Source organism: Corvus moneduloides, chromosome 6 (genome assembly GCF_009650955.1).
Source record: "Corvus moneduloides isolate bCorMon1 chromosome 6, bCorMon1.pri, whole genome shotgun sequence".
Classification (NCBI taxonomy): domain Eukaryota; kingdom Metazoa; phylum Chordata; class Aves; order Passeriformes; family Corvidae; genus Corvus; species Corvus moneduloides.
In genome coordinates, this window is record NC_045481.1 from 26,898,485 (window position 1) to 26,923,949 (window position 25,465).

The 25,465-nt window shown below is 36.6% G+C and overlaps 1 protein-coding gene and 1 long non-coding RNA gene across 10 annotated transcripts in view; one reads left to right on the plus strand and one right to left on the minus strand.

Annotated features, from left to right (window-relative positions):
* The window catches only part of LOC116445892, a 95,383-nt gene that overhangs the window by 63,805 nt on the left and 6,113 nt on the right, over positions 1 to 25,465 (plus strand). The window lies entirely within an intron of this gene.
* The window catches only part of AKAP6 (A-kinase anchoring protein 6), a 274,206-nt gene that overhangs the window by 18,386 nt on the left and 230,355 nt on the right, over positions 1 to 25,465 (minus strand). For all 4 annotated transcript variants that reach the window (XM_032113046.1, XM_032113047.1, XM_032113044.1 and 1 more), the window contains exon 12: positions 14,166 to 14,381. In XM_032113046.1, the coding sequence (XP_031968937.1) occupies positions 14,166 to 14,381 (216 nt within the window). The remainder of the gene's footprint in view (positions 1 to 14,165; positions 14,382 to 25,465) is intronic.

Sequence of the window (25,465 nt, forward strand, 5' to 3'; positions counted from 1 at the left end):
AAATAGTCATGTGTACAGTGCCACTTCATCTCTGCCTCACTTAAACTCATTTTCTAAATGGTGTTCCCTATATCACAGTCATCAAAAAAACTATCTCCATTTCCCAACACCAATGTTTTAATATGCATAAGCATATGCATATGCATAATATTCCCTGTGCATAATACTGAAGTGGCCAACACATTACAGAATAGTCTCAGAATATATGGAAGAATATATGCTTTATCACAGATCATGAAAGAAACATATCATGAACATACATATTTGTTATAATTGCAATTAAAGGCAGGTACACATTTATTTCCTGAGAAAATAAGATCTAAACCTGCAGTAATCTCTTTCTGCATTTTACAATTATTATTGCCTCTCTCGATGAAATAACACACTCAATCCTGCACATGCAGAACTCCTCTTTTTGGGGTCGTGTATGCTTACGGGTAGTGCCAGGGTCCTACATGGGTGCTTGTATGCACAGAGAAGGACATTGACTTTGCCTCTGCCCTCTGCAGTCACAGATGTCACCTGCAAGGGTCTCAGTATGAGCTGGGAACAACGGAGGCTCCACCATTGCTCAGGTCTATATGGTGATGTTTGCAGATCTCTGATAATGCTCAGAAATAAATAAATAGAGGACTACTATTGTAATACCCAGATTTTAAAATGGTTAATATTCCTTATCATGGCAGCAGCTTTGTGGGCATATCTTCTAAGCGACAGATAAAATAACTGCAGTGATGTTTTAAGAGGATGCCCAGCTGAAAACTATTAACTCCTACTAGTAGGAGCAGTGTTTTAGAAGTCAGGGAAATTGTCCATTCTCTAAGCATTCTTCTGCTATTTCAATGTCACCTGATGATGCTTGGTAAGATTCTGGGGTCAGTTGTGCCTGCATATGAATCCTACGAGGGTCTTCTAGTATCCTTGGTAAGCTGCCTGCAGGACCAGATGGACAAAAGAAAGAGTGAAAGTCTCCAGCCTCTCCATCACATTCCAGCTGGAGTGTACAAGCCAGGCCGAAACAGAAGGTGAGCCATGTCAGCAGAAGGCCTACAGGAACTAATTTTGATCACAGATCCAGGCAAAAGCAGGGACTCAACAAGTTCAGTCCCTGCACTGTGTCCAAAGTATCATTGTTAATGACCTACCCATTATCTTTTTTCCATCCTCTATGGAAGCATTGGCCTCTTTTTTTGGCAATCTTATCCTTTCTAACATCTCTGTTTCTTATTTGCTAAAGACTCCCTTTAAATGTTTCTAGAAAGAAAAACTTCTATAACATTTTTATCTTGAATAATACTGTCACCCAAATAGGTTTACAATCCCAGACCTATATCCCAAGTTGTGTATTTGTAGCTTTTTTTCTGTGATGAGAAAGCCTGGCTACATGGCGCATTTTACCAACTGTTGTTTTTACGGCTTTGTAGCTTTCTTTTCATCTGTCAAGAGGTTACATGACAGGATTTTTGCCCTTGAATGTCATTTCATATCTCACCTTTACTTCAGAGAAATATATGATTTTCTTTCTTCAAGAATCCATCACAAGCCCTTTATGGAACTCTTAGAAAAACATTCCTAGCTTTACCTAAACCCAAAATGTTTCAATGTACACATGGTTCAGAACAGAGTAAATCCTGGCACTATACCTCAGATACATGCCCATGCGAGTTGCTGGGAGTTCATCCATGCAAAGTCTCCGAATTTGACCCAAATGGCATCTTTATAGTTAAGATTACAAAATATCCACAAAAATCAGGGAGTCTGTGGAACACCATATTAATGGCAAATCAATTGTATTCTGCATTTAGATGCTCATAAACAAATCTGTACAAGCAAAGAAAAGTGACACAAAAAAAATCACTATTGCTTTCTCTTTGTACTAGTTAAGAGGTCTACATACTGTTTAGAATACTTTCAATTTAGTGTCATTTGCACTGGAACTGGTACTCCTTTAACAATGTACTCTCAGTTAAACCAGAACAACTCAGTGGATGCTATGAATGGGCTCAGTAGACACAATAGCCATCTCCAAACTGCAGCAGGCACATCAGGACACCTGAAATCATGGCTTTTTAAAGAGCTTTGTTTCAGCAGAAATGAGGGTTTGTGAAAAACTCTGAAGAGTGAGAATCGCCATAGAAACATAGACTGATGTAAGGTACAAAAGAGCAGGACATAAGCCCTTGGGAGATTGACCTTAGGAGAAACCTAGAAAGAAAGTTTTCTCATGAAGAGCTGGAACAGAGAGGCTTGAATTTCTAAACAAAAAAAATTCTTCCAGTATACTGGAAAGGGAAACTTTATCTATTATTAATGAATAACAGGACTGCATGAAAAATACCTGTCCCTATCATCAGTTTCTTCTTCTGAATCAGTTGCGAGACCACCAAATTCCTGTTATCAATGAGAATGGACTCCTTGTCCCCCTTATTTAAATTTTCAGTGCAATTTCTTTGCAACTTAAGTTCTGGCATTTCCTGAGGTGATTGATTCACCATCTGTAAATTTGAGATAGCAACTTGAGGGGAGTCAATAAGCAAGTATTGTTAACTCAAAGGCTAGAAGAATACTGCATATTATGAGTACTTGCACAGTCTGCCCACCTATGGATTTCCAAGTGTTAAGTTAAACACCACAGTTGTCAGTAAGTGGCAGGGAGTTCTGGCAATGAATCAAAATTACAATGGTAAGCACTTTGAGGCTACAACAGTACAATTGCTCCTTGCCATTACACAGCCTATATCTAAGAAAAGATGCTTTTCAAATGTTGCAATATAGAAACACTGGCCTAATCTCCAAATATAAGCAGTCCCTAGGTAGGCAGAGCTCTTTCACCAAGATCATCTCATCTTTGAACTTCCAGATTATTTTCTTGTCTCCTTCTCTGGTAAGCGATGAAGTTTATAGCTTTCTCTATACATAATAGATGTCAGCACAGCTCTGGAGCTGTCTGGAAAAAAAGGACTGGAATTTCCAGTCTAAGCTAGGACATTGAATAAGTCCTGTACAATGTCTCAAGTACCAGTATTATGTGCACAGTTTGGTCTGGTCACTTGAGAAATGATTTGATATAAGCATACTTTGTAGAAATTCACTAAGAAGCCAAAGTAGTGGACAACCATATCTTGCTATTGTGAGAGGTTTACATGTGCCTATCTTAGTTTGACAGAGTACAAAATAACAATGGGGAGTAACTCACTGTTACAAAATCACTATATTGCCATTATTCAACTTTCTTCTGTTTCAGGTGGGTTTATTTTAAATGTTATACAGTTTAAACTTGGGATAAAATCAGAACATAAGCTGAAGATTTCAGTCTATCCACAGTGACTATTTTCAGTGCTGGTGAGGTACAAAAGGTCCAATGAATACTAAGAGTTTACAAAGTAATAACTGAGGGGAACAGGGCTATTAGTATTAATGTTATCAGTAGACGTGTTGTTAATATGTATTATAGAGCTCAAAGTCTTTCATGCAGCTGCTCAGGTTTTCACTGCAACTAGATGCCTGACATGTACTTTTTGTGTAACACTTAGAAATTTTGGAACAGTTTATGGTATTTTGTTTCACACTGAAACATTATTCCTCCCTTTTTAAAAATCAAAATGGATTTTTAGAAAGTGTCTTTCTGAATTTTTCAGTAAAACTGCTGAATGAGCTGACTCCATAAATTTAGGAATGCATTTATTATATTTGTAGATCAGACACTACATTTATTCACAAAGTGAATCTCTAAAACTTAGCTTTCTTTAGAGCTGTGGGGAGGCCCAGTCTTTTTCCCTTTGCTCGAGAAGGTGAAGCTCAAGAAGATAATTAACCATGAAACAATGAGGAGGCTTGCTGGGTAAGCACTAGTGTGAAAACAGTTACTCCTCACAAAGGAGGGGAAATTAGCTGGCTGGATAAAAAAGGAAGTGTCAGGCAGGAAGACTGAAATGACTGCAACTATAAGTAGATAGCTCTACGCATCATTAAAGCAATTTTTTAAAATCTAAACGTCACTGATTTCTAAATATAAATGCACTTAACTGCTATGTGTTAGGGGAGATTAATATGCCATTTAAAAATAATTTTTCTTAAACTTTCCATTTTCACATTTCACCACTTTGTCATCCTTCCCACGCATGAAAAAAATCACTGTCTCTTAGTATTGTATTCTTGTTTCCAAAGCCAATGTAAACAGAGTGTTCTAAAGAGATTCTGTTTGTTCATTGTGTTTTACAAACTCATTCTTTTACATTAATATAGGTATTTTTTATGAACAGAATTTCTTTTGATTTTACTGTTTCACAGAGTAAAGACTTATGATATATCTTTCCTTTCAAAACTTCCTTCGACTCAAACACTGTTCCCTGAGGCAGCCACATTTTTGGCAGAAATTCAGTTATATGCTATGCCAAAAGAAATAGAATAAACAAACACTGCTTAATGCAGCTGGCTACCTAATTTACATATTACTGCACACATCGAACATGAAGACCTGGATATGGATTAGAGCTACAATGATGACACAAACATCTTATAGGTAAGGAGAAATGAAATTCAGATTATCATTTCTCATGATTTACATTTTATTATTTAATGCATATTATAGTACCTCTGACATAAATGTATGTACATATTTAAATATTAAGTAGATGTATTATAATTTCTGTATGTTTTACAGAAAAATATGTTAGAAATGTTTTGGAAAACTATTAAGTGGATACACTTTTGAAAGTTTTCTTCTGGTGAAAGCACACTACCTAAATGGCCACGTTCCAGATTTTGGAAATAGCACAAAACCCTCCTAATGAAATGAAAACTCTCTAGGCATACTGTAAAACTTCTTCACTTTACATATAGCATAGGTAGGCCTCCAATTCTGCAAGTTCATGTGCTTTCAAACAGCATCTGTCATTTTGAGTGAGGTCAACAGTCCATTCAGCTGAGTCCATCTCCTGCAGTTTTTAGTAGTGGAGGTTTAAGGAAAAGTTAGAAAACCCTCAAAAACATATATGGGTACGGAAGTTGCCATTCCAAATTTGAGAAGTCAGCCTGTGGGGACTTTCAGATTTGGAATTTAATAAGCATTAGTTGATGTCTCCTCCATTAATTTGTCTGACTACTTACTGAACTCATTTGTATTTTTGCTATCCCCCACATCCTGTAGGAACAAATTTCATTTTTATTATACACTCCTTGAAAATAGTATTCCCTTTTGATTGTTTTAAATCTCCTGCCTGATAATTTAATCGGGTACCTTTTACTTTGTGTGTTGAGAAAAAAGAGTAAGTAATTGCTCCTTAGTTATTTTCATTTATTTTTAAAATAGTTTTTAATTATATTCCTGCCTGCTTAGAGCTGATGTACCTCCTAGACCATCCTATAATCTTGAACAATGAGATATGCAGATACTTCCTGAAGACCCTGCAAGTTTATTTCCATAGTGGCATGAGTATTGTGGCCTTATATCCAACATGAAAGGCCATTGTAAGATGAAAAAACTGCAGTGCAACCTGTCACAAAATAAGGCTTCTTCCTCTTTTTCTAAAAGCTATTTTGTTTGAAAACTCTTGAAAAAAAAAGTCTGAAGATTATCTTCAATTGCACTCATATAAGGTTCGTTGCAGAAGTGGATTCATTAGACACACAGAGCAACAAGTCATTAAATTAATTTAAAAAATCACAAGTTTGTGACTTTCATATTTCCCTTAACTGTAATTTTTAAGACAATCGTGGCCTGAGTCATGAACTTATGATTAGTGGACATTAGGTGTCTAAATAAAACACTGACTTCATCCTGTAATTTGAACACAACGCATTGCAATGAGAGTCACTGTCTGCTGAGCACTATTAAATAGCTGACTCTATACTTAAATGCCTAAATAGGAAGTCTTTTGAAGACCTCTGTCCTTGAAAATTAAAACCATTTTAGCTTTTCTCTTTTAATGAGGTATTTTTGCTGTTTGTTTGTTTGTTTGGTGCTTGATAGTTCTTTCAGCATCTGCATGCTTTGGAAACATCAGATTTCTAATTTCTGAAAATTACTTATTTTCCTATGAAAACTGATTATTCCTGAGAATTTTTCTGGTTTGGCTGGAGTTATGAGTATGAACTTCCCATCATTTTACAAAGCCATGGCAAAACATGACAACATCTGCCAGAGTGAGGGAAACGGTGGAATAATATAGCAGATTGGTGAAACGCAGGGAGTATTTCACCCTTGGATTGTTACCTTATACTTTTAACTGTGACAGAAAGATTTGCAGTCTCTGAGGATGGAGTAGAGCCCTCTGTTGAAAGACTTAAACATATTTCTTTTTTTCTTTCTATTCACTCTAAAAACCTGACCACACAGGAGACTCTCTCAAGAATATGACACAGCATTTGTCTGAATTTTGACTAAAATTGACTGGGTCTGCAATTTTTTTACTTAGATATGCTCAACAACAAGGGTTTCACCAGCTTCATTTTGTCAGACCATCCCGACTGTGCACTCTCATGATGGCTGTCCTCATAACTATGGCTGGTCCTCAAGGAAATTACCAGAAACACAGAATTTCTTGCAAGAATGTGGGGCATATTACCTATCTTCAATTAAATTCCAAGAAAAATCTAGACCTATGTTCAACACTTATGTAACTACATTTTAGATCCTAAAGCTATTTGTTCCATGTCACAAATCAGACATGTAATGCAACCCAGAAGCTCAAAAACATACACACCTCAAGTATGAGGAAGATGCATCATATTAAAAACTCTAAAATCAAATATCCATTCACTTAAAAAGTAAATATTTTAAGGAAGCACCAAAGTGAGCAAATGCAGGCCCTCAAGATGGTACTGTCATAGGCTATATGGAAGAGGTCCAATAGCAAAACAAAAATTGTGATAGATATTAAAAAAAAAATCTGTAAAGGTTCAAACATAAGTCCTTAAATAATTTGGAAGGGCTAGACCATGTAATGAGTGTTCAGCACTTTACAATATATAGCATGCCCTCCTCACCCAAATAAGTTAATAATCTCTCAGTACTTTGCTGTGCAAGAGACTCCTGATGAATTTCTGCATTTTATGCAAGGTTTTTAGCTAGGCGTCACCTTACAAAATGATGGCTGGTGATGAAATAAGAAACTTTTAGAAACCAAGTTTTGTTTAGTGAAGCTATCTAGCAAATACTGAACAATGACAGAATAATTTTTTACCCTTGAAAGAAGGGGGTTTGTGCATGTTTTCTTCAGCTTAGAACAAGTGTCATCCCATGGGTTGAAAAAATATTGCATTGGTGAAGTAAATACAGAGAAGTGAAGGGGAGACACCATTCCTAACATTATGAAAAACTGTTTTCTTTCTCAGAAAGCATCACAGAAACACATAAATAGAGTAAAAGAATAAAGATACCAAATCAGAAGCAATATAGTATTTTTTAACAATTTGTTTTTCCAAATGCATTATAAAGAAGGAAAAGAGGAGGATGCTGGGTAAAAATCCTGAACAGCCCTTTAAGCAGGCTCTTTACCTCCTAAGAAACAAGCTTGTGGAAAGAAGTGCCTTTCTTTTTTTTTTTTTTTTTTTTTCTTTTTCTTTTTCTTTTTCTTTTTTTTCAAGTGGGCTGTCTCACCATTGCAGATTTTCCCAAGTCCTTACAACTCTAATTAAAATGTGGTAATTGGTTATGTTACCTCAATTACCATGATGCATGGACATTGATACAAAGCGACACCAATTGAATCCCTTGGGTGTTATACCCCAAGGCCATCCCATTTATTGTGGCCTTATTATTTTCAATTATGTGGCTGGATGTACAGCATACTTTCAAGCCAATACAGATGAGGGTTCTGCTGGACTTACAGTGTAATGTACACATAAGATGACTCAGAAGAAGAAGAGATTTTTTTTTTTAATGGGGTATACTAGTGAACTTGGTGATCAGACAAGTGAATATTTCAGACGTTTTCAGGACAATGGGAGAATTAGGGCACCTTAACCCAAATTGCCTCAGCTCAAAATCTCCATTTTAAATGTGTGAGTAATACTATCCTTTCAATAATTAGCCTTCTCTGTTGAATAAGAAAAGAAATTGTCTGCTCCATAAAACAGGTATGTTTCTCATTCAATGAATGAGCAGGCTGGAGAAAAATCAGCTTCTCCACTCACCAAAAAGGCAGGAATATTGAATTGCAGCTAAAGCAAAACCCATTAGAAAACACAGGTTTTTCTCTCTCTCCCTGTCCCAAAAAAGCGAATTTCCAGGCTCACCTCATTGTAGCTTTCCATACAGGGACATACCTGACCTGGGCAAGACATACCCAAACTGGCATCCTCTGTAGCAGCTGGAATAATCTGTTGAGGTTAAACACATAACTTGCATTGGGTATTCCACTGGCTGAGCAAAAGATTTAAAAAAAAATTGCAGAAAACAACTTACATATTCACACTTTGACTTAATTTATGGGCACAGCTATGACTGAGTCTGTCCCAAATCCATTTTTTATCTTTTCAGTCTTTCAAGTAGAAAGAAACCTTTACCTTCTAAAGGAAAGTGCACAGTGAGTTAAAACTTCTCCAGCTGTTGAGCAGGAATTTTAGATGGCAATTTTGAGTTTAGTTAAATGAAGATTGTTGCTATTGCTATTGCAATTGCCAGGCAGTCTCCTTTTTCCTTTAAGATGATTGCTAGCAGGGTCTTGTTATACAAGCTATAAGGCATCTGTGTAATCCTGAAGTTAAAATTAAGGTGATATATAACATTATATCAGCAAAATATGGAATGATAAATCTGGATGAAAAGAATTTACCAGAAAAAAACCAAACCAAAACAAAAAAAACTGCCAAAACAGATGGGGGAGATAAAAACCTCTTTTGCTAAAACAAATTAGGACTGCTTCCAGTTTTCTGAGGTTTTTTTCATTGTATGAATACTTCATACTATATAGCTAGATTAACCTGCTGAACCTTCTATTTGACTTGGGACATATTTAACATAAAATAACCGTATTTCATCTTCCTGGAGTGATTCTTATTGATAATTCCACATTCTAGACAGAACTTTTTGTTCATAAGAAGGACAGCTTTTACCCGACTTTAGGTGCATGAAGTACATGTTAATATCTTGTTATTTATAAACTTGTGGTGCCCACTATTGCAAAAGGTGAGCAAAATTAAAAATTGCTGAAGACAATAAATGAAGACAAACAATTCAAAAGAAATATAAAAGCTTTCTGTGGTTAATTTGAGTGTACCTTTGTAATGTTTTAAGTGGCCCACATAAGTGACTGAATGTAAAAAGGGGCAGAAAGAGGACAAAGGAAGATCCCAGGACACAAATTAAGAAGACAGTAGAAGATGAAAGTGACTCTAGCACAGGGGCTATATAATCAGCTGGGGTATCTTATTTACTGTCAGCAAGTCAGATGCCATGAATGAGTCAGATGCCATCAGGGTATATAAACATCTTATTTGTTTCCATAAATTACAGTATTTTGTAGGCAACCACAAAGACAGACTTGTTACCACGGGATACAGTTCGTGTGCCAAGACTGGCACACCATCAAATACAGAGAGATAGGGTAGCAGAAGAAATGGTTCTGGTACCTACCCAAGAAATGACTGCACAGGAACTGAGTGAAAAGGAAGGTTAGAACATGCCAACTCAGACAAGGAAAGTCAAAAAAAGTGAATCCTGCAGTGGCTGGGGCATATTTAAATGTTGAGAATACGGATAGTTTTTTCAACAAGAGAAACCTGTAGATACTGACATATTTAAAAGAAACATTATTAGAAAGCAGCCTAAGATTAGAGGTTCCAAAACAAAACAGCCTGCAATGATAATTAGATGAGCACAATGGTATCTCTAAAAGGCTGCTATTTCTCAGCAGAATGAATGATACACTCCCTAGGCTGGTGAAAGGCAGCTCAGCTCAGCAAATAACTCCAGACTACCTCAGGCAAAGAGGGAACAAAGCAGTGGGTACCTTGTGAAGTTCCAAGCATCCAGGTATCAAGCAAGATTCCTATCCTCACCATGCCTCAACTCCTGATCAATTTCAATCCCAAACAGAAACACAAGACTTCACTCCTGCTGCAAGAGCAGCATCAAGCTCTAATTAGCTCGTAACAGTTTATTTAGAGCAACTGCTTCCGCACAGCAACTGCCCACATGCAAAAGAGGATAATATGTTTTCACTAGAGAAGCTTAGACCTCTGTCAGCACTCCCTAAGATATCTCACAAATGCAACTTCTTTCTGCCCCAAGTCAAATTGAAGATATACATTTAATTAAAAAAAAAAAAAAAAAGCTGATTCGTGGTACTTTACCTTTAAGATAACACAATTGGACTGTAGTTCTTTCCCTCTTGGGCTGCTATAGACCCAACAATATTCAGTCTCTAAAAAAAAATTCAGGATTCTGAAAGCTGTTTTTTTGGTTTGGTTGTCGTGTAAATACCGCACATATTTATTTCTAAATCTCCAAAATTCAACTGGTTTTCCTACTGCTGGTCAGATTAACATTTTGTGTAGCACTGACCAAATTTATTAGAGCTATTGCTGCGACACGTTAGTAATATGACTAAAAATATTCCAAAGATGGAACTAGCACAAAAACATAACCAGAGTTTCTCAAGAGAATTAAAAATCTCTGCTGCTGTATTTTCTTTCTTTATCAATCTCTTCTATTCCTCAGTCTCATATTTATCTTCTAACCCATTCAGTTGCCCAGCTTATTTCATTGATGAATTCTTTTACTTCTGTTCACATTTTTTGCTCTCCCAGACTCATTACCATCAAGACTCTCTGCAACTGTTGAGATGGCATTTGTCTTCTTTTATTTCTTGACTTTCTTCTCATTTAAACGTAATGTCTTGTTTAAAACTCCTAACTACAATTTCTACAAAGCTCCGTTCTGGATCCTCACTAATTATGTTTTTTCCTTTAATTCCACTGAAATTTCTGTAACAGTTTCTCACAATCTTTGTTTTACTTTTGACTGCCCTGGAACAGATTCTCAAGAAATTAATTCCTTAGATTTTTCTGCCTTCTAGATTCTTTTTTTTTTGCCTTCTCTATGTGTTCTTCTCCTCTGGGCGTCTCTCAATCCACTCTCTGTCCAGCTTGTGTTTGTGTTTAGGATTACCCCGAATCAGGTGCAGGACCTTGCACTTGGCACTGTTGAACTTTATGAGGTTTGCACAAGCCCCCCTCTCAAGTCTATCGAGGTCCCTCTGGACAGCATCCCTTCCCTCCAGCTTGTCCCCTGCATCACACAGCTTGATGTCAGCAGCAAGCTTGCTGAGGGTGCTCTCAGTCCATTCCCATCTCACCAACAAAGATGTTAAAAATGCCCATCCCAATACCAACCCCTGAGGAACACCATTTTTCTACTTGGGCATCAAGCCATTGACCACACCTCTTTGAGTGCAATCATCCAGCCAATTCCAATCCACTGACTTGTCCATTCATCAAATCCATTTCTCTGAGGATTAGAGACAATGATATTATTTGGGACAGTGTCAGATGATTTGCACAAGTCCAACACATAGAAGGCCACCAAATTTACAGGACATTTGCCCTTGGTGAAGCCATGTTGGCTGTAAAGAATCACCTCCTAAATTTCCATGTGCCTTTGCATAGTTTCCAGGAGGGCCTGCTCCATGATCTTGCCAGGCACAGACATGAGACAGACCCGCCTGTAGTTTCCCAGGTCCTCCCACTTCTCCTTTTTTCTAAAAATTTGGGTTCTGTTTTCTCATTTCCTGTTAGCAGGAGCTTTGCTGGACTGCCACAGCTTCTCAAATATGATGGATAGTGGCTTAGCCACTTTACCCACCACTTCCTGCAGGACTTGTGCATGCGTCTCATCAGGTCCCATGGACTTATGCACCTTCAGGTTCCTTAGATTGTCTTGATCTTCTGCTATAGCAGAAAGACCTCATTCTCCCATTCCCTGCTTTTGACTGCTGCAATTTGAGTGGTGTGGCTGGAGCACTTGCTAGTGAAGACTGAGGCAAAATAGTAATTGAGTACCTCAGCCATCTCCATGTCCCAGATATCCAGATCTCCCATTTGTTTCAGGAGCGGGACCAAATTTTCTCTTTTTTTCTTTTATCACCAATGTATCTAGAGAACCTTTTCTTGTTGCCCTCCATGCCCCTGGGCAGATGTAGTCCTATAAGTGTCCCATCTTTCCTGACCCAGTCCCTGGATGCTTGGAAAATTTCTATGTGTTCCTCACAATCTACCTGTTCTTGCTTCCACCCTCTGGGGTTTTTTGTTAATCTTTCTTCCTTCATCTTCTGCTTTTTACAAGACTTGAACAAGTCTTTTACCTTACCTGATTCCCTTTCTCCTTTTTACCTAATAATATGTATTCAGATACCTGCAGTTCCCATCCCAGGACAGAGGGCTCAAGCAAACTTCCTCCATCTAACCTCATTCTTCTGTCTTTTAAATATCTTCTTCTAAGTACCTATTAGCATAAAGTAAGCACAAACAAAATGTTGTTCTTTCCTCCCCAGATCTCCTCTTTATTTCATGCTTTTTCAGTTCTCCCTCTGGTAATCTCCATCAGCTTGTGACATTTACATCTCTCACTAGCTCATTGAGGGGAATCTTAGTGTGATTAAGATTTGACATTTTTCTGCTGGCCATATAGCGGCAAGCTCTTAGATGATCTTGGTTGTTTCCAATTGCATTCCTCTTCAGTTAGTACTTGCCTCTCTTTACGTAGATGTATAAAGAAACACACAAAAATTATCCTCTTTTTCCTCTATACCCTTGTACATTTGCATGCAGCGTCATCATTTTTACACTTCTTCCAACCAGGTCAAATTTTTGATAGCTTAACTCCTTAATTATCTTCACTTTTTACATTGCTAATCCCATGCTTATAAAACCAATGCTGACACTGCATCTGCTTTTCAGGGATGTCTTCCCTCCATGCTGCCTCATACAGAGCCCCTTTTGACTTGTCCTAAAAGTCTGTTCAAACCTCTTCCTTCACCAAGTCCCATTTCTATGTCAATACCAAAAGCAAAACAGCCCATAAACCAAACAGGCAGAGAAGTGCTCCTATGTTATAACTTTTAATAAAGGCAGGCAAGCAACATTGCTATTACCTTCACCAGTTCATCTGTCCACAGCATCCTTCTCACTAACTCACCATTTCTTGGGCTGTTTAGACTAATAGCATTTCACTCAGGAACTGCTAGTGTTTCTAAACAATGCCTTATGTATCTTCATAATGTAGGACCATACTGAACCAGAGAATTACAGCTTCTGTTACTTTTGTAAAGGAACTTTAAAAAAAAGATGTCAAAAGTAGTATTTCACTGTTAGTCAGATAATTGGTAAGAAGTATGTCAAGCTTTTTTTCCTTTGCTTTGCTTGATATAAATCTAAAAAATTATGTCACTTTTTCCCAAATCTCATCAAGACTCTTCAGTATATGAACTACATAGGATTATCATTGCTGTCAATGTAGCTGCAGTATACAGACTTCAGCAGTATGATAGCAGCACAAAGCATGCTGAGCCAATTCATCTGTTACAGTCAATGGTGTTACTGTAGGGATTATTTTATTCCCCCTGCTTTGTAATATAGTTTTATGCTGTAGAAAACCAATCTAATTCATGCCACTTAATGGATGGTTTAAGCAGAGTGCTATTTTGCCTCTTAGGAATCATTTCCCTGAGATAAAAGCAAATTACTGCATTTTACTTATATTCAAATAACAGAGGATTGTATATTAATCACAGACCCATGGCATTCGACGTGAAATACACATCTACTGCTAGGATGCTAATTAAAACCAGTCTTAGTTACATGGGAAATTCTTTTTCTAAAATATATTTACAATCAGTGAAATATGTTTCTGGGCCCAGTTCTGTTAGGTACTGAGCAACTTAGCACCAGGAGAAGATTGGTTTTATTCATGGATGGGATCAGATATGGTGAGATTAAATATCCAGCAAATACAACATGTATATGTGCATTTACATTATTAAAAAAATGTTGTCCATACAATGCTGTGTGAGAAGCTGAAAATTCACTTGTAGACAGTAAAGAATAGGAATGGCATCTCAGTCAGAGGAAAACTCTCAGAGATGGATATGTTTTTCTTTTGCTGAAAAAGCATTTCTTGAGAAGAATGAAATCGCACAACATCTTTTAAAGCAAGCATCACTCACCAAGTCTTTTTCTAGTCGCTTCTGTAGCCTGGTTTGCCAGTGGACAGCTTGCATGACAATGGCTTCCCACCTTCTCTCAAGGTTTACGATTATCAGCTGCATGGACTGGTGATCTGCATTTAGGTTGCAGGTCTCCTGATCATCCAGGAGGTGCTGGCATAATCGCAGCACAGAGGCAACCCCACGGCGCCTCTGCTTGATCTCAGAGCAGAGAGACTGAAGGACAGACAAACAACAGATGTCAGCATGGAATACTTTGCAAATTGAAACATTAATTATTATCTGATGTTTAGTGGTGCCCAATCTCTGTCTTGCAATATATTTTTCAGGTCTTCCATAAATTCCCATACTTGTGTCAAAGCTTAGTGTTTTATTTTCAGATAAATACAGTCTTAACCTTAATAGCACAGAAAGAGTAACACTACGTTCAGTCTTCTTCAAACAAATGCCATACATAGTTAACTGTCTCAATAATGCTGAAAGTTTTATGGTGTAGACTCGTTTATTCTTCCTTTCTTTTTCATTCAACTGGGACACATCTGAAATGAGTTACCCTGACAGTAATCAGCATCAGAAATTCTACAGGAAAATAAGAGGGAAAAATTGTAGTCATGCAATGAGAATATGTATATTTTTAGAAAAAACAATAGAAATCACGGGTCATATGCACCCTGTCACAGGAGAAACATTACGGAAGGAGAAAATTCAGTATAAAATTGTTTACAGATGGTTTTTGTTATCATAAAATATTTTCAGGGTAGTTCCATATTCAAGTAAATGGAGGAAAATGGTGACAATTGATATCATCCTTGAAGAGGAGTAATTCACTGCATTTATTTGATCATCCTGATTCCACTGCTGCTGAGAATGCAGTCTGACATAAACTGGACAATGGGAAACAATTGCTAAACCCTAATATTGAAACTTGATGGGAGCCAGGATATGTTGGTTCTCCTCAAACCCCCAAGAAATTGTACTGAGAATCTGATTGAGCAGCAGTATAAATAATGCATCCTACATGCCAGAACTGGAGCAAGATCTACCACCCGGAAGCAGTAAATGGCATGGGGGGCTTCCAATCATGGTTTTATCTGTGATTATACTCTACTGTCACTGCATATCAAACCAGGATTTTTTTTAACTCATAACATATTTTAATAATAACATCTATGAAGCTGGGGTACAGAAGGCAGAAATGCATGTGAGGATGACAGCTTCAGCCCAGGTTCTGAGATCCTATACTTTTATAACATTGCATGGTTCAAGTATTCAATAATTATCATAGAGCTGTGCTATTCCTGAATTTAACAGTACTGTGCTCTACACATGGGAGCTTTCCAGATAATTTAAATTATAATTTGCCAACATCTGTTTCCCTCTGTGGGATGCCACAGATGAAAGTGCATGACCCCATGAGAAAATCTGAACTATCATCTTTTTTGAAGACAGGGTGTTTGCCTCTAAACTTACACTTAATAATAAGAAGTAAACAAAAAAAGCCACTACATCTCTCAAAGTTGTTTACAAGCATTAACGGATAAAAAACCAGGATCACCTTTCATTAATTCTATTAGCAAAACAAAAACATTCTATAAAAAGTGAATTCCAGTTCCAGATCTTCATGTCACTGTTTCCTTAAAAATTGAAATTTATGCTTAGAAATGTCATAATTCAAAGGAGCATTTTGCTGCTGTTCTTGATCAATAATATTAAGCTGCAAGTGTAAACCAAAAGATTGGTATATACATCTAAAAACATGTGTCTTTTCTTTGCATATGGATAGTGTGCAAAAGACAGGGTTTTTTTAAAATCTTCAAGAGAAATGATGATTAAAACCACAAACATAGCTGAAGTACTAATCTACTTTCACCAGCACAATTGGGCCATCCTAACAGATTGCTTATTAATCAACATGGGTAAACAAGGCAAAGAAATCTCATTTAAAGCAGAAGTTTTAATGCCTAAAAGTATTTGTGTTCAAAATGTTATTCCCAATAAGCCTTCATTAGAAGACATCTTAAAATGATTAAGTACATTTGATTGTAAAGTATACTGAGTAGTACAGTAGCAGGTGGACATTTCATACAGATGTTCCACTTATTGATATAAAGAATTCTATAGCTATTTAAATTACCCTAACTCTATAATAGCTAGAATTCTATTACTTCTATAATGAGAGAACCCTGTACCTTTAATATTTCTGAATTTTAAATAAGGTGAATGACGAATTCCCAAACCACTATTTATGGCAAAATATGACCAGGAATTTTATTATTTAATTCATACCAGAGCTGCATTTTCATTTATGTTTCCTGAACTTGCCCTTATTTATTTTCCTAGAGTTCATTACCAGTTTCCTTCGTAGTTGTTGATGTAACCACCACGTCTGCCACATTTCCTTTCTGATGCTGTTCATTAGCTTAATGTCACATCAGAAAAGATACCAACCAACCAAACCAAACCAAAAAGTCTATCTAAAGTCAAGGTTCTTAGTTTACATTTTATAACAGCTAGGCAATTCAGGTTTCTTGGAAGTGATGGTGAGTTATATACTGATCATAGCCAAATTTACGTAGGTCTGCATTAACTTCATAGAAGTCAATACAGCTCAGAATCTGGCCCCATAACATTAATTTACCTTGATCTATCTGATTAAGTCATCCCTTATAAATATTGGCCTTTTTTGATACAATGCCATTTAATATGATGAGGTAAGGAGAATTGCACTCATAAGCCATTATAGGGGACTTTAAGTGAGGCCTTTACACTGTGTTATCTGAAAGCAGAGCTACAGCATCCAAGTCATTTCTAATTTATATCAATTTTACACCAGCATAATAACAGTAGCTTTACTGAAGCTATTTCTGATTTACATGGCTGTGACAGTACAATTAGGCCTATGGCACTTTTGTTTCAATTTTATTACACGATATTATGGTTAATATTAAACAGGAGAAGAATGAAGTGCTTGTATCTAACAGTGTTGAAATAGTTTGCTATAGCAACAATACTTTAAAACCCAGAGAACTTAATCATGTAAAAACATCTTTAAGCCCTATATAATAGCACTAGCAATAATGAATTTAAGCAGTATTAGGGCCTTGTATTCAGTGTCCTAAAGGGACACAATAATTGCATATATCCCACGACATGACATATACACTGTGGGGTTGTATATTCATCCAGGTTTTTGCTGCTGTTAAAACGGCATGCTTGTGTAAAAAACCTGTCAATACAATAATTTCACATGCAAAGTATGCTTCCAGGATGACAGTTACTTTAATTATTTGCAAGGCACATTTTACATTGTGAAAGTTTGACAAAAATAAATTAATTTTAAAAAGGAAATATGATGAGTATTTCTACTGAGCCTTGGGCCTTATGGTTTACAGCTGCTATAGTAAGCTACTGGGCACTTGAAGGTTCAGAAAATTAGGTTGTGATCTAACTGTAGACTGAGGAGCATCACTTAGGCTCACTTAGTCTCCCATGTGTGCAGAAGATTTGCTGAAGTATAGATTAAGAGATCAGACACTTTCAATTTTGTCCCCTCATACTATCATGTGTCCATTGAGCTGTGATAAATGTAAACACAATCCAAATCTTTGCAAATGTGGGTGAAACATGTTCACCTAAGCCATTTGCAGTGAGACTTAAATAAAAGTATTTGACTTTTTTGCGGCAGGCTAAGAGTACACACAGTAACTGCAGATGCTGTGTATGAACTTGACTTTGTGTCTGAGTCATTTGCTTCACAACAGATATCCTGATAACATTGAGGTGTTAGTCATTAGAATGTTATTATGGTCATGGCTTCCCATACTGAGAATTCCTGTCCATGCTGCTAGAATCTTGGAAGGTTTTACTTTCCTCTGCCTGCCCCTATTTTCAGTGCTTTGAAGTTATCACCCGCATAGCTAAAAAGGGCTAGCTGAAACTACTTTCACAGCTTGTTAATACCATGACTTAAATCATCTGGAAAAGTGCCTGCTGAGTCAAATGACATCAAACGCTCCTTCCAAGCCATGGGCTAATAGCACTATCTATGGGGATGGAAGTGGCCACGATCTGAACAGAAGGTGCTTGGCTTAGCTGTGTGACTCCTAAGTGAATGGCATATGACCAGAAACATGTCTGCAGCTTTAGGCAGTGCCAGAGCATATGAGAGGCATAGAAAGGTGGGAAGTTGAGGAATGTTATAGCTCCTCAAGCCCCAGACTGCCTCCATCCCTCATTCTTCTTGCAGCATATCAGCACCTGAGCTGAGCTGCACCACCTGCTCTGCACAACTGAAAGACATATATGGGAAGTCAGATTTCTCACACAACATGTGAGTTGGCCACTGAAACACTGTTACATCAAGAATCTTGACCAGGTGTTTAATATTAACTATTTAAGATTCTTGATTAATTCAGTGGGACTATTGTGCTTAAAAGTCACTGTTAGTTTAAAAGTCACTGTAAAATTAGTTTAATTCCCTTAAATCCACATAACCCACATTCACCACATAGATTATTGAGATGTGGTTTGTGGTTTTCATAGCCTCATTTATTGTTTTTTTTTATTGTTTGGAGAATCCATTTTTATGGGATCTGAAGTTTCTTGTTTTCACTCTACAACTGGACTAAGTGTTCATGTAGAGATGGCAAGAGCTTTGAAAAGTTGGACAATGACAAACAGCAACTTAGATGGATTTTATTTGTGCTTTCAGGTTCAGAAGAAATGCCAAAGTACACAGAGATAAGTGCTATTTCTGGGCTTGTGTGTATGCATGGGCAATACAGTCTGTTTTTAGGAACACAAAAGAAGTTCAACAGCAGAAAAATGACCAGATCTAAGAGGAAGTTTCTCTCTCACCTTGGTCTGTTAAAGGCTTCCTCTTTCCCCTTGTTGCAGGATGTGGGTATGTGAGGGAGGGAATGATACATTTCTGATGGCACCAATTGTTCCTTGATGTAAGATGGATCTGCTGTTCTTTAGTACAACAATCACGTGCAGAAATTAACGCAGAATCTGAGAACAGAAGTCACCCTTCCATCTACACCAATCAAACTACATCTCTTAGAAGTTATTTGCCTTTTTATGTCTGATTTTTGGCTAGTGAAGCATTTCAGTTTTTAAAAGTGATAATGTAAAAATTTAAGTATCACAACTAACAGAAATAATACATCAATTAAAAGAAACAGGAAAACAGGAAAAAAAAAAGAGGAAATGCTTGAAAAGTTTGGGCAAAATTTAGTTTTCAATGTTTTCTGTGAAATGGCAGTGCCTGTTGGAACTTCTCAAGATGATGCATCCCTGTATTTCAAATTCCATTCTTACAGGACAGATGGTGAACAGAAGAATTTTTGGTTCTGAATGAAAAAGAAAATCAACAATTCCTCAAAAAATATTAATAAGACAGTAATTCCTTAAAATAAAAAAGCTAAATGACAAAGATAGAAAGTGAATGATTACTTGTCATTGTTTAGAAAAATACTGCCAAAAAACCTGTGTGCTTTTGCTGATTTCAAGGTTAAAAGAATATGCCACCTAGGATGGGAAATCTACTCAGCTGCATACTGTGGGACTTAATCTATATTGAAGCTAAATATTCTATAAGTATGCAGTGAAGTGCAAAAACCAGCAATTGAAAAATGACATGATTAAATGGCACAACATGCAATCATTTGCTCTCAATTATATCAATGTATCTTCTTCATTTCAAGGAGTCAGGCAGAAATATTGTTTTTTAAATGCCTCTATAAATTGGGCACCAATAATAAAATAGATGAGAGTCCTAATAAGCTCATTTGCGTAACATATATCACCCACCACAAAACTATTCCCTCCAAAGGGGTTTGTTCATAGATCTGTCTCCCAGTTGTCACCAGTCTTGGCTATATTAAAAGATTTTAAAGGCACAAAGCTTGCAGACCATTCAGTGAAAAACCTTTGTACTTAACCCTTGAGAGAAATTTAATGCTAATTATGGAAAAAGTATTGATAGAATATCTTTCCTGTCACATTTTATTATGATAACAGTCACAACAAAATTTGAGAATGACATTTTAGAAATATCATCTAATTGCAAGTCAGAAATACAGAATGACAGTTTAAAGTAGACTATCACTTCTTTCAAAACAGCAAACCGGTTCTCTTCATTTAAAAGCCCTACTTTTAATAGTATTACAACCACTAAATTGCTACACTAATCATATCTCTGTAACTCACTGCTTAGCAAAGTGTTACAATATCTCTCTTACAAGAGAACTGTGTCTCTTTCTATACATATTAAAAATGACAATGAACTAGTAGGAAAAAAAAACCTTCATTTTTTCACTATCTTCAAAAATGTACACAGGGGCTTGCATTCTACATATAATGTACATATATATACATATACATATATATATACACATATATATGTATATGTACATATATATACATATACATATATATGCATATATATATACAATAATGTATATATATACATATACATATATAATCTACATATAATCAAGTACTTAATGAGTTCTTTTCATTAGCTTTAAAAAGTTACATGGGGATTTGTACTTATTTGAAATAAATAATTGAATTATTAGTAGTAACATAATAGATTATATGCTATTTTATTATTATTTTAATAATTAAATTTATTAACTAGGTAAATATATTTATATTAAGTAAAACATTTACTTTTAAATAGCATTCCTATTTTTCTCTAGAAGTACAATATATGCATTAAAAACAGTAGCAATTCAGAATAGATGGTTCTGGACTCATTCCCTAAAAGCTACTATTGTATCTGTATGACATCCTTTAACTTCTTTGTTCTATTCCTTATGCTCATTTAAGTACTTCAAAATATTTGTTTGTAAGAATACCATTCAATGGTCTGTTATTTAGCTCATACTCCCATGTAACTAGTAATATGCAATATACTCCTCTTCATAAATTAAAAACACTATTAACATTCCAGACGTATAAAACAATATGAAGATTAAGTTACTATAAAAGAAACTATAATAGCTTACAGATTGCTTGTATCATTACGAAAGCGCTGGTATCTATTACAGTGTCTCCCTGGAATAAAGAACGCAATTTTGGCAATAATCTGTTAAAAAAAGTGCCCATTATTGTTAAGATGCTCCTATCTTAACTCTAAACTAGTGTGCAATTACAGGAAGATAACTTTTAAAAATAAAAGTAAAATGGTGTTGGATGAAAAGGAATCTTCCCTACTGAAATACAATATAGTTTTTCCAAGCCTTATTTTTCTTGTGTTTCATACAGGGAATTAGATTCATTTTCAAACTGAAATATTTTAGAGCTATATACTACACACTTCAAAGTTGGTTCCAGGGGATAAGCCAAGTCACTCAGATAGAGGAGCCAGAGGGGATGGCAGGAGGATCCATTTTTCTACTCTAGCATAGTGTTTATAAATGCCTTTGGTTCATGTCCTCTTCTCACTTAATTTGAGAAATTATCTTTCTAGTGAAAAAGATTCAAAGGAGAAACATTGCAGGAAGTGCCACAATTTTCCAGGGTTTCCTTTTTTGCCCCTAGAAAAGGCTAAGGTAAAAGCAGGCTAAGCATCAGACAGGTAGAATAAATACCAGTGTTGTGCTTTGCTTTTGTAGTGAATCCCGAACCACAGTAATCAAAAATATGTTTGCCTGTACTGGACATTATAAATTTGAAATTTTTGTTAGATCATCACACTGGGTAGAATTTCAAATGAAATGTGTAGAAATTCAAGACAGTTAACAAATTTAGATAAAGGTGGAAACTTTTTTAAAAAAATCATGTAAAGCATCATTTAGGTTCAAGTTGACTTTCAGTCTTCAGAATACACTTAGAATTACAGCTGAAAAGAAATCAAGATGCTTCTCAACATAGATCACATCTTAGATGCCAAGAAACCTTCTCCAATCACCTAAAAACCTTAGGTATGAATTTGAGCCACTTTTAGTGACCATTAAAACTGTTAAAACTTTGTATCCTATCTTGGTGATATACTGGGCTTTAAAGGAAAAACTTCCTTGCATGAGTGTACATCAATACCTGTAACTCTCAAGCAGAGGTTCAGATGTTAATATTATATTTACTCCCTTTCTTAATCTAGCTCCTCATAGGTGGTAGACATGAATTTTTGCTGTCCTTGTGCAATGGGCCTGGTATATTCCAAAACATAGTGAGAGTTTATCCTATTCTGAATTACAGAAAAAAATGTCCTGCAGTGTATTGGTATTACCTTGTTTTGGGGAAAGAAGCGAACATAAAATAAATTAGACTATTCTTTTGGAGACTTCAGAACAGGAAAGGGAAAATAAGCACATGTAATAAGTAAGGAAAAAGGGATTTCCTTTGGCTTTTTTCTTATATTGATGAAGTAAACTTTGCCTGTATACAAAAACATACAGGTTGAGCTGTGCCAGGGTAAACTGAGTAAAATATTAACTGTGATGTTTTCATGTCTATCTGTATATGCACAGGGACAACGAACAGGCTTTTCTAGAAATTGTGTTCTTCATCTTATTTCCAAAAGGCAGTGCATCCTCAGAATGGATATACATTCTTTTGCCTTACCTTAAGCATAAATATACACATAGACACACAGTTTTTGGTTTCAGTTCAAGACAAAACCAAAAGTCCCCCACAAGAGAAGCTGTTTACAGCAGAATCAACCAGAGCCAGGCAGCACTGTGATGAGGTAGGTTCACCCCTCTTGGACGTAGGGTAGCTACCCCAGTACCTAACTTGGTAAATAAGATTAAGAGAAGTGATCACATTGACTAGGGGAGCAGCTGTCCCTCTCTACTCAACACTGGTGAGGCTGCATCTCAAGTCCTGTGTCCAGTTCTGGTCCCCTCACTCCAAGAAAGACATTGGGGTTCTGGAGCATGTCTAAAGAAGGGCAACAGAGATAGTGAAGGTCCTGGAAGGTAAGTCATGTGAGGAATGGCTGAAGGAGCTGGAATTGTTTAGCCTAAAGAAGAGGAGGCTCAGGCTATCACTCTCTACAACTACCTGAAAGGAACTTAGTGCCATGGCTTAGTTGACATGGTGGTATTCAGTCAAAGGTCAGACTTGATGATCTTGGAGGTCTTTTCCAAACTTCATGATTCTGTGATTCTATAAATATGTTAAGTTTTAAATTAACACTAACTTGCCTCTTGTACAAGTTAGACAGACATGGCTTTGACATACACGGTTTAGTCCCAGGACGACAAGAAGGCTTGAATTACAGGGAAGGACAGAAGCAGGTGATTTGGTCAAGATGAACTGTGAATGGCAGTCAAAAAGCTAAGGGTTGTCAGAAGCCAAATGTCTGGCTACAGTGACTGTTTTTCTATGATGGTCTTAAAGACTTAGAGTTACTCATAGTATTGTACCTCCAACTGCCATTCTTCCACTGCCTGGACAAAAGGATTGGGGTGAGAGGACTAGGCAGGATGAAAGAGGCTTTCCTCCTTCACTAACACTCAGAAAATAATGAGGTTCCTCTTATTGTGCCCAAAACATGAATATAAGTGTCAATGTGATAAAGGGAAAGATGGTTGCAAAAGAATGACGGTGCACCATCAGCCATTGGCAAAATGCCCAGAAAATCCATCAGATTAGAGGCCAGGCCTTCAGTTTTATTCTGAGGTGAGAAAATGCAGCTCTTCCCTAAGAGAATAGTAAAGGAATCATCCTTCAAAGGACAGGAATCCACATACTTTTTTTCCCCCATTGACTTCATGCAGCAAGCATAATCTAAGACACTCTGCTGTCCCTAGCAATATAGCACCAGTCTACAAATCCCATTCCTACTGACATCTCATGCTTGTGATACACAATGTACCTGATAAGGATTGTAATAAACATTTTGGAATGTATATTGAAGACCTGTTCTTTTACACTTACATTCTTACTCATTCTAAATTACACTTTACCCTGCAAATAATTCTACTAAAATCAATTTAGTTTCCTGGCAGTATGAAATTATTTTTAGTGTAAGTAAAGGTACTAATACAGTCCATAACAATATTCCCTATTGGGACTATGATCTATTAACTTACATACAAAGACAAAATTTGGGAAAACTGTCCAGTATGAAACCAAAATTAGGCAACAGTCTGCTAGGTCAATGATCCACCAATTAAAAAAAAAACCTCATTAGTAGGATTTAATGGCTCCAGAGACATTATTCAATCAATAATCCACTAATATTGGATAGATTTGCACCCTCTGGCTCCAAAGGGGTAGTTACAGACAATCAAATAAATCATCTAATCACATGCAGTAGTACAAAGCGAGCCTTGATGGAGACTGTACAGTGAATTTTTGTTAACTGTCATATATTCCCAGTCCACACTGTACTTGTTTTTCTACATGCTATCAGTGACAAAGGTAAAGCTTTGAGGCCAACCAAAGTATCAAACCTTTCTGTAAATTACTGCAAGTCAATCCTGGCTTACTTTTAGGGGAAATATTTCTTTCTCTTTTTTTTTTGTCATCTTTTGCTTTCTTCTCATTCTCCTTTTCTGGGTTGATAGTAACAGAAGAGAACGATTCTGGTTTTGCAGTAAATAGGTCTTCAAGGCAATAGCAGATCAAGAAGCAGTCTCATTTTTAAGGAGTCATTTGGATGGATCAAAAGAAAAAAATCAATTATATCCTCAACCATAATGAAAATAATAAGTGATGGAACTGAGAATGTTCTCTCAAAAGAAGCCAAGTCAACTATTTTTTTACTTCTACACATCTGACTCTTCAAGAGGCCATGACTGAGAGGGGGAAATATACCTCAAAATCTGCAGATGTCATTGATATGAAAGTCTTGGGGAAGGAACTGTAAGCTCTTTTTCACCATGAAATTGCAAGTTTTACTTAATGGCCAATTTGGGAAAGCTTTCTCAGTAAGCCAGAGTGTCATCTGTGTTGCTCAAACTGAGCGAGACCCCAAGTCTTTCAAGCTTACCCATGACATGAGAATTAAAAATAGATCCTCCCAGTACAGTAAGAAAGACAAGGACTGTCTGAGGCTCAATTGCCTTCTCACCAGCCCCAGTTAACAAGATGGTTCAAATGAGCACCCTACTGCCCGTCTAGGAGGACAGAAAAAGAAATTTGGGCTTAACCTTTCTGGAAAATAAATAAACCTGAAATTAGTGTAGAAGAACCTCACAGATATCAGTAAATCATCCTAAATTGGAATTGCAATTGTCTCATCCCCAAGTCCCTCTGTCTTAATGACACTCCTGATGAGTCCTTGAGTAGGATTCATCTTAACTAATGGAGAATGTGAGCCTGATCTAGTCATTTAGAAG